Source organism: Myxine glutinosa, chromosome 11, assembly GCF_964187855.1.
Source record: "Myxine glutinosa chromosome 11, kmMyxGlut1.1, whole genome shotgun sequence".
In the NCBI taxonomy this organism is placed as follows: Eukaryota; Metazoa; Chordata; class Myxini; order Myxiniformes; family Myxinidae; genus Myxine; species Myxine glutinosa.
In genome coordinates this window covers 2,670,965-2,683,022 of record NC_136271.1, presented here as the reverse complement: position 1 = coordinate 2,683,022, position 12,058 = coordinate 2,670,965, and the positions used below count along the sequence as shown (strand labels likewise).

The following is a 12,058-nucleotide window of genomic DNA, read 5'->3' as shown; positions in this document are numbered from 1 at the left end:
GGCAGAATCGACTCGGTCCGGTCCAGAGATGCAGGGAGGTCACAGCGCTCGGAAGGCGACGTTCTTTCTCCAAGCTGGGGGCGCATCTCTCCTCACATCCGGTAAGTCGCTGCGTATATCCGGCGGGGAGTGACACGCCCTCGGCTCGTTAGCTCCGCCCCAGATGGAATCGGCTCGTTGCTTCTCATTGGGTGCATGCGGGGGGGGGTTACCGGCTCCGCCCTTGACGAGGGGCTGACAGGGAGCCCCTTCGTGGTAACCCCGTGGAGCGCATGGTCATGGCGGCTAACCGAGCTGGTGGGAGGACGCACACTCCCCCCGCGCGCCGTGGTTGTAGTTGTTGTTGTAGCTGTAGTTGTTGTTGTTGTTGTTGTTTGGGGAAGAAGATGGAAGGAGGTATGGGAAGGTCCTAAACTCACTACTGGTGCCATATAATCACATTCTGGTGCAACGAAGAGTCAGAATTAATGGAAAGGAGTCCTTAACTGACATAGACTAAGAATAACTAGCAAGATGTCCGAAAGTTGTCTACGTGAGATGCGGTGGACCTGGGCACGACATTTAATGGGGGAAAAAGGGGAAGGTCGGTTCTACAGAGTGTTGTTTACAGACAATGGGACTAGGGAATGGGGGATTGGGGATAGTTGGGGAGTATTGGGGAAATAGGGGAATATTTACAAGCGGATATGGAGGCCAAATTCCATATTCGCAACAATATATATATATTGTTGCGGACACGACTTATTGAGATGTTATGCTGGGCCGAGCGGGATGGCCGCCGTGTTCGCACAAGTTACCCGATTATACTCGAACGTTGGCCGAATCGCGCTACGCTAGATCAATGAAGGAAAGGACACAACGGCTGGGTTAAATGACACGACACCAGGGGTACAGTTCTCAAGACCTCCGGAGGAGGTTATAATATGGGTTTGCAGAACGTTTAGATTACACGGACAAGAGGTACAGCACAGAAAGGTGGGCACTTATACACGGTCTTATCTTATTCCCGACAGACCACAGACAAACGGGACAAGACTGACTCACACAGGGATTGATGGCAAGGAAGGGCAGAATCGATGGCTCAAGGTGCACCTTGGCTCAGGGGCAGAATCGACCCGGTCCGGTCCAAAGAGGCGGGAGGTATCCAGCGCTTGGAGGTGGCGACTTCTCTCTCCAAGCTGGGGGCGCATCTCACGTCACCTCCGGTAAGTGGCTGCGTATATCCAGCGGGGAGTGACACGCCCTCGGCTCGTTAGCTCCGCCCCAGATGGAATCGGTCCGCCGCTTCTTATTGGGTGCGGGGGGGTTACCGGGCTCCGCCCTTGACGAGGAGCTGACAGTCAGCCCCTGTGTGGTAACCCCGTCGGAGCACATGGGCAATGGCGGCTAACCAAGCCGGAGTGAGGACGCACACTCCCCGCGCCGCCGCCGCGCCGCCCCCGCTGTTGTTGTAGTTGTTGTTGTTGTTGTAGTTTCATGAGGAAGATGGGAGGATGCGGAGATGAGATTGTGGGGAGGTATTGGGAGGTCCTAAACTTACTACTGGTGCCATACAATCACATTCTGGTGCAACGAAGAGTCAGAATTAATGGAAACGAGTCCTTAACTGACATAGACTAAGAATAACTAGCAAGATGTCCTATAGTTGTCTACGTGAGATGCGGTGAACCTGGGTACGACATTTAATGGGGGAAAAAGGGGAAGGTCGGTTCTACAGAGTGTTGTTTACAGACAATGGGACTAGGGAATGGGGATTGGGGATAGTTGGGGAGTATTGGGGAAATAGGGGAATATTTACAAGCGGATATGGATGGGGGCCAAATCCCATATCCGCAACAATATATATATACATACACACACACACACACACACACACACACACACACACACACACACACACACACACACACACACACACACACACACACACACACACACACACACACACACACACACACACACACACACACACACACACACACACACACACACACACACACACATACTTCAGACCCCTTCACTTTTTTCACATTTTGTTATGTTGCAGCCTTATGCTAAAATCGTTTAAATTCATTTTTTCCCTCATCAATCTACCCTCAATACCCCATAATGACAAAGAGAAAACGGGATTTTAGAAAGTTTTGCAAATTTATTAAAAAGAAAAAACTGAAATATCACATTTACATAAGTATTCAGACCCTTTGCTATAACACTTTAAATTTAGCGAGCAGGTGCCTCCCATTTCTCATGATCATCATTGAGATGTTTCGACACCTTGATTGGAGTCCACCTGTGGTAAATACAATTGATTGGACATGGTTTGGAAAGGCACACACCTGTCTATATAAGGTCTCACAGCTGACAATACATATCAGAGCAAAAACCAAGCCATGAGGTCGAAGGAACTGCCTGCAGAGCTCAGAGACAGGATTGTGTCGAGGCACCGATCTGGGGAAGCCTACAAAAAAAATTCTGCTGCATTGAAGGTTCCCAAGAGCACAGTGGCCTCCATAATTCTTAAATGGAAGAAGTTTCGAACAACCAGGACTCTTCCTCGAGCTGGCCGCCCGGCCAAACTGAGCAATCGGGGGAGAAGGGCCTTGGTAAGAGAGGTGACCAAGAACCCGATGGTCACTCTGGCTGAGCTCCAGAGATCCTGTGTGGAGATGGGAGAAACTTCCAGAAGGACAACCATCACTGCAACACTCCACCGATCTGGGCTTTATGGCAGTGTGTCCAGACGGAAGCCTCTCCTCAGTGAAAGACACATGAAAGCCCACAGAATCTTGTTTCTCACAGTCTGAGAGTCCTTTAGGTGCTTTTTTGCAAACTCCAAGCAGGCTTTCATGTGTCATTATCATTGTATGCTGTAGTGTTAAGATTTCCCTTCAATGGAACTAAATGGCTGAGCCCGTGAAACCATGAAAAACAGCCCAGACCATTATTCCTGCTCCACCAAACTTTACAGTTGGCACTATGCATTCGGGCAGGTAGCTTTCTCCTAGCATCCGCCAAACCAAGCTTCGTACGTCGGACTGCCAGGTGGTGAAGCGCGATTCATCACTCTAGAGACCGCGTTTCCACTGTTCTCAGAGCCCAATGGCGGCGAGCTTTACACCACTCCAGCCGACACTTGGCATTGCGCATGGAGATCTTCGGCTTGTGTGCAGCTGCTCAGCCATGGAAACCCATTTCATGAAGCTCCTGACAAACACTTGTTGTGCTGACATTGCTTCCAGGGGCAGTTTGAAACTTGGTAGTGAGTGGTTTTTTTGTATTTTTTTTGTATACAGAATCGAGGCTCGTGAAAGCTAACATTTATCACACAAACAAATCAAACAGACAAACAAAATATATAAAAAGAGGGAGCGGTAGAAAAGATGGGGAGAGCAGGGGAAGCACACACACACACACACACACACACACACACACACACACACACACAACATTTGAGAGCAGGGACATCGGGAGATGTGTGGGGAGGGAGAGGGCTTGGGGGGAGGAGGCGTGGGAATGGGAGTGGGGGGGGGGGGGTGGGAGAAGTATAAAACACAAGGACACCAAGGACTTCCAGGAAAGAAGTTGGTATTTCAAAAAAGTGGATTTGGGGTGAAATTAGCGGGGGTAGAAAAGATCAAGGTTTTGGATGGGGGAAGATAAGAGATGGTGGTGGACAGCTGTTTTAAAGACCTGGAGGGTTTAAAGACCTGGGATTGAAGAGAGTGAGGGAGTTTGTTCCAGAGGTGGGAGAAAAGAGGAATGAAGGAGTGAAGGTGAGCAGAGAGTCTTGATTTTGGCAGTTTAACCATAAGAGGGTTGCAGGCAGATCTTGTGCGACCTGCAGGAATATTTGGGGGACATAGCCCAGAGAGAGATAGCTGGGGGGGCAAGGCCGGAGAGGAGTCGGTAGAAGACGGAAAGACCACCAACCTGCCTGCGGTGAGTGAGTGAAAGGCCCTTGGAGTTAGCTTCATCGCGGGAGATTCCAATGATTCTGAATGCTTTGGTTGCACGTGAAGACGAGCTAGGTGTGAGGCAGGAGCACCAGCCCAGAGGGGAGAGCAGTATTCCATTGAGCTGCGGATGAAAGCCTTGTATGTGGTGAGGAGCTCTGGTGTGCCGAGGAAGGACTTCGCACGACGGAGGATGCCCAGTCGGCGAATGGCTTTGGAGGCCAGATTTGAAATGTGGTTTTCCCAGGAAAGATCATGGCAGATAGTGAGACCCAAAAGCTTGAATGACAGAATTTCTTGGAGAGGATTATTCAGAAAGTGGATGGGAGGGTTGTCCAGTCGGTCTTTTTGGAGAGACATCGTAAGAGTGTGAGATTTGTCAGGATTGAAAGACATGTTCCACTTGTTTGCCCAGTCTGTGATTTTGTCCAGGTCTGCAGAGAGTGAGGAGCCTGCAGACTGCCGATCTGAGGGATGAGGAATGGAGCGACAGAGAGTAGAGTCATCAGCAAAGAGATAGAGAGGATTTTCCAAGAGAGTCAGAGAGATCATTTATGAAGACCAGAAAAAGCACAGGGCCCAGAACACTGCCTTGGGGAACTCCAGCCTGAACAGGAAGCGGAGATGAGAGAAACCCATTCAGGGCCACAAGTTGACTACGACTAGAGAGGAAGTCCGCCAGCCATGCGTGGAGATTTCCATGGGTACCAAAGGAGGAGAGTTTGGTGAGCAGAGTGGGGTGCCAGACCGTATGGAAGGCACGTGATATGTCAAGGGAGACAGCTCTAATTTCCTGTTTGGCATTGAGGACCTCCATCCATTGTTGAGAAAGCAGAAGCAGCATGTCCAGAGTAGAGTGACCAGGTCTGAAACCAAATTGATGATCAGAGATCAAGCCATTGGAGAAGAGGAAAGATTTCATATCCGAGGCAATGATGGATTCCATGACTTTGCTGATAATTGGGAGAAGGCTGATTGGTCTGTAGTTGCTAGGATTTGTTTTTGCACATTTTTTGTGCAAAGCAGTGATGTTGGCTGATTTCCAAGCAGATGGCAGATGATCTTGAGCAAAAGAGAGGGTGAAGAGAACAGAGAGAGGGAGTGAAAGAGCGGAAGAACGGGATTTTAGGACCCGTGGGCTGATGCTGTCAGGTCCAGTTGCAGAATCAGAGTCGAGGGTTGACAGAAACTTTTCCACCTTGTCAGGAGGAAAGGACACAGAGTCCAGGAGCAGCTGGGTACGACTGGGTATGGTGGGTACAGAGAGGGATGGGTTTGGGACACAAGATTTAGAGGCAAACACAGAGTTGAGGCATTCAGCTTTTTCACGTGCGGAGTCATCCGTGTAGTCGTTTGAGGTGAGGGAGGGGATGGAGGGGATGGAGGGGATGGAGGGGGAACAAACACCAGAAACAGATTTGACCAGACGCCACCGGGATTTGGAAGAGGGAGACAGATAAGAGAGTTCGGTCTTGAGAACGGAGATATGTTGTTTCCTGGCTCTCCTGAGGGTGGACACACACTTGTTTTGGGCTTTCTTAAAGGAAATGAGATTTCCTTCCGTTGGATTTGCTTTCCAGTTGACGAAGGCAAGTTGTTTCTGGGCAACAGCCTCACCACAAGATTCCGTGTACCATGTACGGGAGGAAGGGTATGACAACTGAAGACGAGATGGGATACATCTGTGCATGAGAAAGAGCAATTTACTTTGGAAGAATTCGCAGGATGAGTTGATGTCAGAGGCGGTAGAGATGGGAGACCAGTCCAGATGATTGATGGCTGCTTGAAGACCGTGTCAGTTGGCCTGAGTTGTTGCAATCGAGGACACAATTTTTTATGCGCTATGCTTTTCAGTACTTGGCAGTCCTGTTCTGTGAGCTTGTGTGGCCTACCACTTCGCGGATTAGCTGCTGTTGCTCCTCGACATTTCCACTTCATAACAGCACATACGACTGCGGCAGCTCGAGCAGGGCAGAAATTTGATGAACTGACTTGTTGGAAAGGTGGCATGCTATGACGGTGCCACGTTGAAAATCAAGGAGCTCTTCAGTATGGCCCATTCTACTGCCAATGTTTGTCTATGTAGATTGCATGGCTTTGTGCTTGAATATATATATATATACATTTGTTTTTTTTGTTTTTTTAATATATATATATACATATATATATATATATATATATATATATATTTCTGTCAGCAATGGGTGTGGCTGAAACAGCCAGATCCACTAATTAGAATGGGTGTCCACATACTTTTGGCCATGTTGTGTACCTGTACCAATTTTGAATTGGATCATTTCAGCTGTTCGAGTTATGGACTTATAACAGACTTTGACCTTTGACCTATCGACCCCAAAATCTAATCAGTTAATCTTTACATCATTATACATACCAGTGCCCAGTTTGAATTAGATCACTTCACCCTTTCTCAAGTTGTAGACCTATTACAGACTTTGACCTTTGACCTCTTGAACCCAAAATCTAATCAGTTCATCTTTACATCATTCTACATAACTGTTCCAAATTTGGTCAGAATCCAATCACTGGTTCACAGGTTATCACGGTAACAGGATTTTTACCAAACATTCCTCTGCCCTCGTCACACCAAAATCTAATCAGTTCATCTTTACATCATTATACAAAGCTGCACCAAGTTTGACGAAGCCGTTCTCAAGTTATCGCGATAACAAAAACCTATCACGGACGGACGGACAACCCAAAAACGAGCTTTCACACGAGCTCTTACATTTTTAGCTCTTCCACGAGCCTCGATCTTGTATACAAAAATTAAAAATTAAAAACCCATCATGGCTCCAGCGACTTCGTCGACCGAGGCATAAAAATCACTTGTGATACTAGGCAGTTAGAGCTCCCCCTCGTTTCAAATCGGCATCCGCAGCCAACTTTCAGACGACTACGTTCGTGAGAGCTGGTTGGCAGCGCTGATAATGCTGAAGAGGAATTTAGCGTGGAAGAAATTACGTCCGAGGAATTCGGATTCCAAGCCAATTATTTTTATTTACAACTTGAAGCTCTTAAACTGGGATTACTGACTATAAGAACCGACTCAAACTATAAGAAATGCTCCCGTTAACAAGTGCACTAAAATATTCCGTTTGTTAAAGTTTTTAATGGTTTGAAGTCTTTGTTTTTGTGTGGCCAATTGATTTTGTTTATGATACATTTACCGATTTCAAATCGTAACATGTGGAGTGCAGACATACTAAAGAAAATGCTGCAGTTCATTCACACAAGTGCCCAAAACATATTTTCAAATATTCTCCAAAGTCTTTCCCAACTTTTTTGCTTTGGTTTTATGTTTTCTATTTTAAAAAGATGAGTAGCACACAAACTGGAAATAAATACTGCTGATTACAATTGCACAATACTTTTCAATGTGCTAGAGTGAATAATACATTGCATCATAATAAAATACGCAATTTCGTGTCTGTCTGTCTGTGACGATTTTTGACCACGAAACATTCGGACGTTACTTATACAATCTCAACCAAACTTGACAGGGAGACTAATGGTCACACGATGGAGGTTGTTGCGATTTAACTTCCCTCCCACGCCCACCCCAAGGGGGTTTTCCCCCACCAAGGGAGTTGCGTGTTGAGGTGTATATCCGTGTTAAGATAGCTTTATCGTAGCGTTTTTCCAAGGCCGCTTCTAATAACAAAAGCATAATATTAATGTTAATACAAAACAATATTAATACTAATAACATCTCCCACTCCCCATGGGGGTTTTCCTCCTTGAACAAACGCCGCGTTAACATTTATAAGTACCTTATCGTGGAGTTTCGTGGGAGCAATGGCTGCTACCAGAAGTAAGAATATTATAAACCACTTGAACACATTTCATTAGCTTTTTAAACCATTGCTGCTGTTTAACAAAAAACTGAAAGGGAGGAAACCAGGGGTGTGTTCAGTTTCCAAGCAGCGAGCTAACGCTTGCCAAGCAAGGCGTTCCTTATCAACGGTTTTGAATGGAGTGCTTGCTCGAATGCTTAAGCCACTTGGCGAGCTCTCTACCAGAAACTTGGTAAATGAACACCCCCCCCCCCCCCCCCCCATGCTCGAGGCCTAACCCTAGATCTACTGTAATCTATATATATCCCAGGGAGGAATGACCCTTCCTGCCACTTCCATCGGGAACGGGTGCACGAGTTAAATAAAGTTGTAAATCCAAGTTCAACAATTTTGTGTAATTCTCATTTTTTTAATTATTAAACTGTTTAATCAGAGGCATATACAATCAACAAACAACAACATGCATTTTAAGGCCATTTTCCCTGCTAGAGCGGGGGTTAGCCTTGCCGCCCCCATGACAATCTTCTCCATTTTGCCCTATTTTCTGCATCTCTCCTCGTTAACCCCCTTGCCCGCATTTCTTCTTCCACCATCTTTAGTCGTCTTTCTCGGTCTTCCCCGTCCTCTACTTCCTTCTACATTCATTTCCATCACTCTTCTCAACCAGTCACTTTCATCCTTCCTCAACACGTGACCAAACCATCTCAACCTGTTCCTCTTCACAGCATCAATCACAGGCTCTATTCCCATCATCTTTTGCAATTCATCATTTGTCTTCCTCTCTCTCAACGATACTCCGCACATCCATCAAACCATTCGCATTTCCACCCTTTCCAACCTTCGTTGCTGCTCTAATCAGAGGCATATGTTGGCATTATATCGGTCAATGGCCCCCATGCTCTCTAAATCTCAGTATCGGCATCGTCGCTGAAAAAACACACGTCTGTCAATCTCCAGCCCCAATTGCCGTTCATTACCTTTGCGCCAGTTTCTGCATCAGCTTCAGCCTGTTGTCCAGAGCCAGAGGCAGCTTCGCGAAGTGGGATGGAATTACATCATCCAGAACCTCACAGATCTCCAGGGAAATATCCATCAATTTCGCACGCAATTGCACTACAAGGATTATCAAAAAAAAAAAAAAAAAGGAGATAAAATTGATGTTTTCAACAGATGAGTGACATTCATCTTGTGTCATTAAAATGAATTCCTGGCAAGTCAACACTTCACAAGATCTTACAATGTCCAAAGATTTGAGACGTATCACAACTGTCAAACCATTTCACAAATGCAACATTTTCACTGATGCAACAACTGGTATACTCAAATCCCATATACTATTGCAGTAACTTGTTATTGTTTCTTTGCTGTATTACAATTATTAGCAAAAAATGCAAATGTGTGATCACAAGAAACCAATCAGTGTCGTTTTTAAAGACAGACAATCTGCGTGGTGGACACTGCAAAGTGGGACTTAAAAAGAGCTAATCACCAAGATACTTGAGAAGCCAAGCCTTTTGTCATTAATGAGTCATTCAGCATATTGGTATGGAATAGTGACTTTTGTCCTACATCATCATGACCATTGAGCGAAAGAGGATTGCGTTTGTTTGGTGAACAGCCACGACGAAAACGTGGTGAACAGCCACGACGAAAACGCGATGAACAACCACGACAAAAATGTGATGAACAACCACGACGAAAACGTGATGAACAACCACGATGAAAACGTGGGGAACAGCCACGACGAAAACGCGATGAACAACCACGACAAACACGCGATGAACAACCATGACGAAAACGCGATGAACAACCACGACAAACACGACGAAAACGCGATGAACAACCACGAAGAAAACGCGATGAACAGCCACGACGAAAACGCGATGAACAACCACGACGAAAACGCGATGAACAACCACGATGAAAACGCGATGAACAACCATGACGAAAACACGATGAATAGCCACGACAAAAACGTGATGAACAACCATGACGAAAACACGATGAACAGCCACGATGAAAACGTGGTGAAAAGCCACAACGAAAATGTGATGAACAACAACGACAAAAACGCGATGAACAGCCACAATGAAACCGTGATGAACAACCACGATGAAAACGTGGTGAACAACCACGACGAAAACGCAATGAACAACCACGATGAAAACGCAATGAACAACCACGATGAAAACGCAATGAACAACCACGATGAAAACGCAATGAACAACCATGACGAAAATGCGATGAACAACCGCGATGAACAACCACGATGAAAACGCGATGAACAGCCATGACAAAAACACGATGAACAGCCACGATAAAAACGTGATGAACAACCACGATGAAAACGTGGTGAACAACCACGACGAACACGCGATGAACAACGACGATGAAAACGCGATGAACAACCACGATGAAAACGTGATGAACAACCACGACGAAAACGCGATGAACAGCCACGATGAAAACGCGATGAACAACCACGATGAAAACGTGATGAACAACCACGACGAAAACGCGATGAACAGCCACGATGAAAACGTGATGAACAGCCACGATGAAAACGTGATGAACAACCACGACGAAAACGTGGTGAACAACCACGATGAAAACGCGATGAATAGCCACGATGAAAATGCGATGAACAGCCACGATGAAAACGTGATGAACAGCCACAATGAAAACGCGATGAACAACCACGATGAAAACGCGATGAACAGCCACAATGAAAACGCGATGAACAGCCATGATGAAAACGCGATGAACAACCACGATGAAAACGTGATGAACAACCATGACGAAAACACGATGAACAACCACGATGAAAACGTGATGAACAACCATGACGAAAACACGATGAACAACCACGATGAAAACGTGATGAACAACCATGACGAAAACACGATGAACAACCACGACGAAAACACGATGAACAACCACGACGAACACGCGATGAACAACCACGACGAACACGCGATGAACAACCACGATGAAAACACGATGAAAACACGATGAACAACCACGACGAAAACACGATGAACAACCACGACGAACACGCGATGAACAACCATGATGAAAACACGATGAAAACACGATGAACAACCACGACGAACACGCGATGAACAACCACGATGAAAACGTGGTGAACAACCATGATGAAAACGCGATGAACAACCACGATGAAAACGTGATGAACAACCATGACGAAAATGCGATGAACAACCATGATGAAAACGTGAACAGCCACGATGAAAACACGATGAACAACCACGATGAAAACGCGATGAACAACCATGACGAAAACGCGATGAACAACCACGATGAAAACGTGAACAACAATGACGAAAACGCGATGAACAACCACGATGAAAACGCGATGAACAACCATGACGAAAACGCGATGAACAACCACGATGAAAACGTGAACAACAATGACGAAAACGCGATGAACAACCACGATGAAAACGCGATGAACAACCATGCCGAAAACGCGATTAACAACCACGATGAAAACGCGATGAACAACCACGATGAAAATGTGAACAGCCACGACGAAAAACCACGACAAAAACGAGATGAACAGCCACGACAAAAACGTGGTGAACAACCACGACAAAAATGTGGTGAAGTCACGACAGAAAACACGATGAACAACAACGATGCAAACGTGGTGAACAACCACGACGAAAACGTGATGAACAACCACGACGAAAACGTGAACAACCACGATGAAAACGTGGTGAACAATCACGACGAAAACGTGATGAACAACCACGATGAAAATGTGGTGAAGTCACGACAGAAAACGTCTCCTGTTCTGCTTGTGATGTTCGACGGCATTGAGAGCTGCGATGGCTCAACACCTTTTGCTTCACCAACTGCTTGAGAAATAACGGAGGATTGATTTATCAACCGGATTCAATTTACAACCCATCATTGTGTTTTTGAATGCAAGTGAGATATACTGGATTCAATTTACAACCCATCATTGTCTTTTTGAATGCAAGTGAGATATACTGGATTCAATTTACAACCCATCATTGTCTTTTTGAATGCAAGTGAGATATACTGGATTCAATTTACAACCCATCATTGTATTTTTGAATGCAAGTGAGATATACTGGATTCAATTTACAACCCATCATTGTCTTTTTGAATGCAAGTGAGATATACTGGATTCAATTTACAACCCATCATTGTATTTTTGAATGCAAGTGAGATATACTGGATTCAATTTACAACCCATCATTGTATTTTTGAATGCAAGTGAGATATACTGGATTCAATTTA

General features: G+C 45.6%; 2 protein-coding genes across 3 annotated transcripts in view; both read right to left on the bottom strand.

Annotated features, from left to right (window-relative positions):
• The window catches only part of TAF5 (TATA-box binding protein associated factor 5), a 543,784-nt gene that overhangs the window by 389,420 nt on the left and 142,306 nt on the right, over positions 1-12,058 (bottom strand). The gene's annotated exons all lie outside the window — the stretch shown is intronic.
• Positions 1-12,058, bottom strand: part of LOC137436359 (recQ-like DNA helicase BLM) — a 99,898-nt gene that overhangs the window by 77,763 nt on the left and 10,077 nt on the right. For both annotated transcript variants that reach the window (XM_068130064.2, XM_068130065.2), the window contains one exon: positions 8,746-8,881. In XM_068130064.2, the coding sequence (XP_067986165.2) occupies positions 8,746-8,881 (136 nt within the window). The remainder of the gene's footprint in view (positions 1-8,745; positions 8,882-12,058) is intronic.